Here is a 2,078-nt window from a genome sequence, read left to right as displayed (position 1 = left end):
AGAATCGGAACTAATTTATAAATATATTTGTTGGTGGGGATGGAGAAATCAGGTGGTGGAGCTAACCATGGATCGAGTAGTAGTGGGAGTATGATGGCCCGATGTTGATGAACAAAGAAGTAATCCATCTATCACTCTCGAATCTGTTATCATCTTTCCCTTTTCGCCTAGATTAGTTTAGCATCCTACACCGTTTGATATAAGCAAGACATTTGAGAACGAGGAATCTAGAAACTTATATGAGATTGAAGTCTCTCTTATGGGCTATGGCCAAAAATGGATTGTATTTCGAGTTTTTATCTTTGTACTAAATGTTTCTGTGGTTTAAAGCTGAAACTGTTACGCTTTGTTGATGAGCTCAAAAATTTCAAGGTCTCAAAGGAATCAAAGAGTTCAATTCACTGGACCAAGGGGCTTCCACAATTACTTATTAGTTAGGATACACAATTATATAATAATAATATATATATAATTATTCATTAAGGGTAAGAACGATATTAACTAGTTTAATTTTTAACGTGAGAGTTTTGTTACAAAAAAAAATAACTTCACAAATAATAGTATACTAGGTGATGGTATTTGTGGAGGGGACGAAGGAGTCTATCCAGGGAGCTTTAGCAGTGTTTGATATCTTTGCTGAGTGGTCGGGTCTTATGATAAGCATTGCCAAATCCACATTATATCTAGCAGGGGTTTCGGAGACTGAGACAAACAACATATTATCAAATTTCCCATTTGCAAAAGGTGATCTCCCGGTTCGTTACTTGGGTCTACCTTTGATGACTAAAGTGATGAGGAAGCAAGATTACTTTCCTCTTGTGGAGAAGATCAGAGGTAGAATCAGTACTTGGACCACAAGATTTCTCTCGTTTGGGGGAAGACTACAACTGATAAAGGCTGTGATTATGAGTGTAGTAAACTTCTGGTCAACGGTTTATCTCCTACCAAGCAAATGTATTAAGGAGATAGAACATCTTTGTGAGGCTTTCCTATGGACAGGACCAGAGTTGAAAGCTACGGGAGCTAAAGTGGCTTGGTCGGTTATCTGTCAGACAAATAAAGAAGGAGGTTTGGGCATAAGAGATCTTAAAGTTGTAAACAGAGTAAATGTACTAAAACTCATTTGGCGATTGTTCTCGAGTAAATCTCTATGGGGGAGATGGATTGAAGTGAATCTGCTGAAAAAGAAGTGTTTTTGGGAGATTAAGGAGAAAACACAAATGGGATCTTGGATGTGGCGAAAAATGTTAAAAACGAGAGATATAGCAAGGAGGTTTCATAAGAGAGAGTTGGGTAATGGTGTTCTGGTTTCTCTATTGGGTGAGCGTGGTATTGTGAGCTTGGGGATCAGGAGAGAGGCTACTTTGGAGGAGGCGGTTATGTGTGTTAGAAGAAGGAGGAGTCATCGATCACAGTTGCTGAATGAAGTTGAAACTCAGTTAGTGCTGGCTAAGGAGAAGTTGAGAGATGGAGTGGAAGATGGTAATATATGGAAAAGGAGATCAGGTTATAAAAAGGAATTCTCGACTCATGAAACCTGGTCACAAATGAGAACCCTGGGGGAGAGTTGCAGTTGGTCTAAAGCCGTTTGGTTCTCTCAGGCGACCCCAAAATATGCGTTCATGACCTGGCTTGCAGTAAGAGATAAATTGTCTACTATGGATAGAGTCTCTAAGTGGAGGCAGGGTGCTGATGAGGTTTGTGTGCTCTGCAAAAATGCACCTGAGACTTGAAACCATCTATTTTTCGAATGTCCCTACTCTACTCAGATATGGGAGTGTCAAACTAGTGGTATTCTTCTCAGTGCACAAACCAATGTATGGTCTGAGGTCTTAGCTATTATAATGGATGAGAGTTTGGAGAAGAAGAAGAGATTTTGTCTAAGATATGCATTTCAGGCGACAATTCATGCTGTGTGGATTGAGCGAAACAAGATCAAGCATGAGGTGAAGCCTCTACTTATTGCAACTGTGATGAAGTTAGTGGAGAAAGGGATCCGTAACAAGCTGAGTATTTTGAGATCAAGAGGAGTAAAAGGATGGGAAGATGGGTTGCAGTATTGGTTTACTAGAACCTAA

At 39.7% G+C, this 2,078-nt stretch overlaps 1 protein-coding gene across 1 annotated transcript; it reads left to right on the top strand.

Moving 5' to 3' along the window:
* Positions 1 to 572: 572 nt before the first annotated feature.
* LOC125608631 lies at positions 573 to 2,078 on the top strand. Its single transcript, XM_048779063.1, has 2 exons — positions 573 to 1,697; positions 1,770 to 2,078. Exons 1-2 carry the CDS (start codon positions 573 to 575, stop codon positions 2,076 to 2,078), a joined length of 1,434 nt encoding a protein of 477 aa, XP_048635020.1.

Source organism: Brassica napus, chromosome A5 (genome assembly GCF_020379485.1).
Source record: "Brassica napus cultivar Da-Ae chromosome A5, Da-Ae, whole genome shotgun sequence".
In the NCBI taxonomy this organism is placed as follows: domain Eukaryota; kingdom Viridiplantae; phylum Streptophyta; class Magnoliopsida; order Brassicales; family Brassicaceae; genus Brassica; species Brassica napus.
The sequence above is the reverse complement of the archived record's forward strand: the minus strand, read 5'-3'. Positions and strand labels throughout refer to the sequence as shown.

What these genes read in the sequence shown, in the direction of transcription:
- LOC125608631 (XM_048779063.1), top strand. Translation starts at nt 573, where the DNA reads ATGGTATTTGTGGAGGGGACGAAGGAGTCTATCCAGGGAGCTTTAGCA. An exon ending in GGAGGCAGGGTGCTGATGAG is followed by an intron (nt 1,698 to 1,769) that starts GTTTGTGTGCTC and finishes TACTCTACTCAG; the next exon opens with ATATGGGAGTGTCAAACTAG.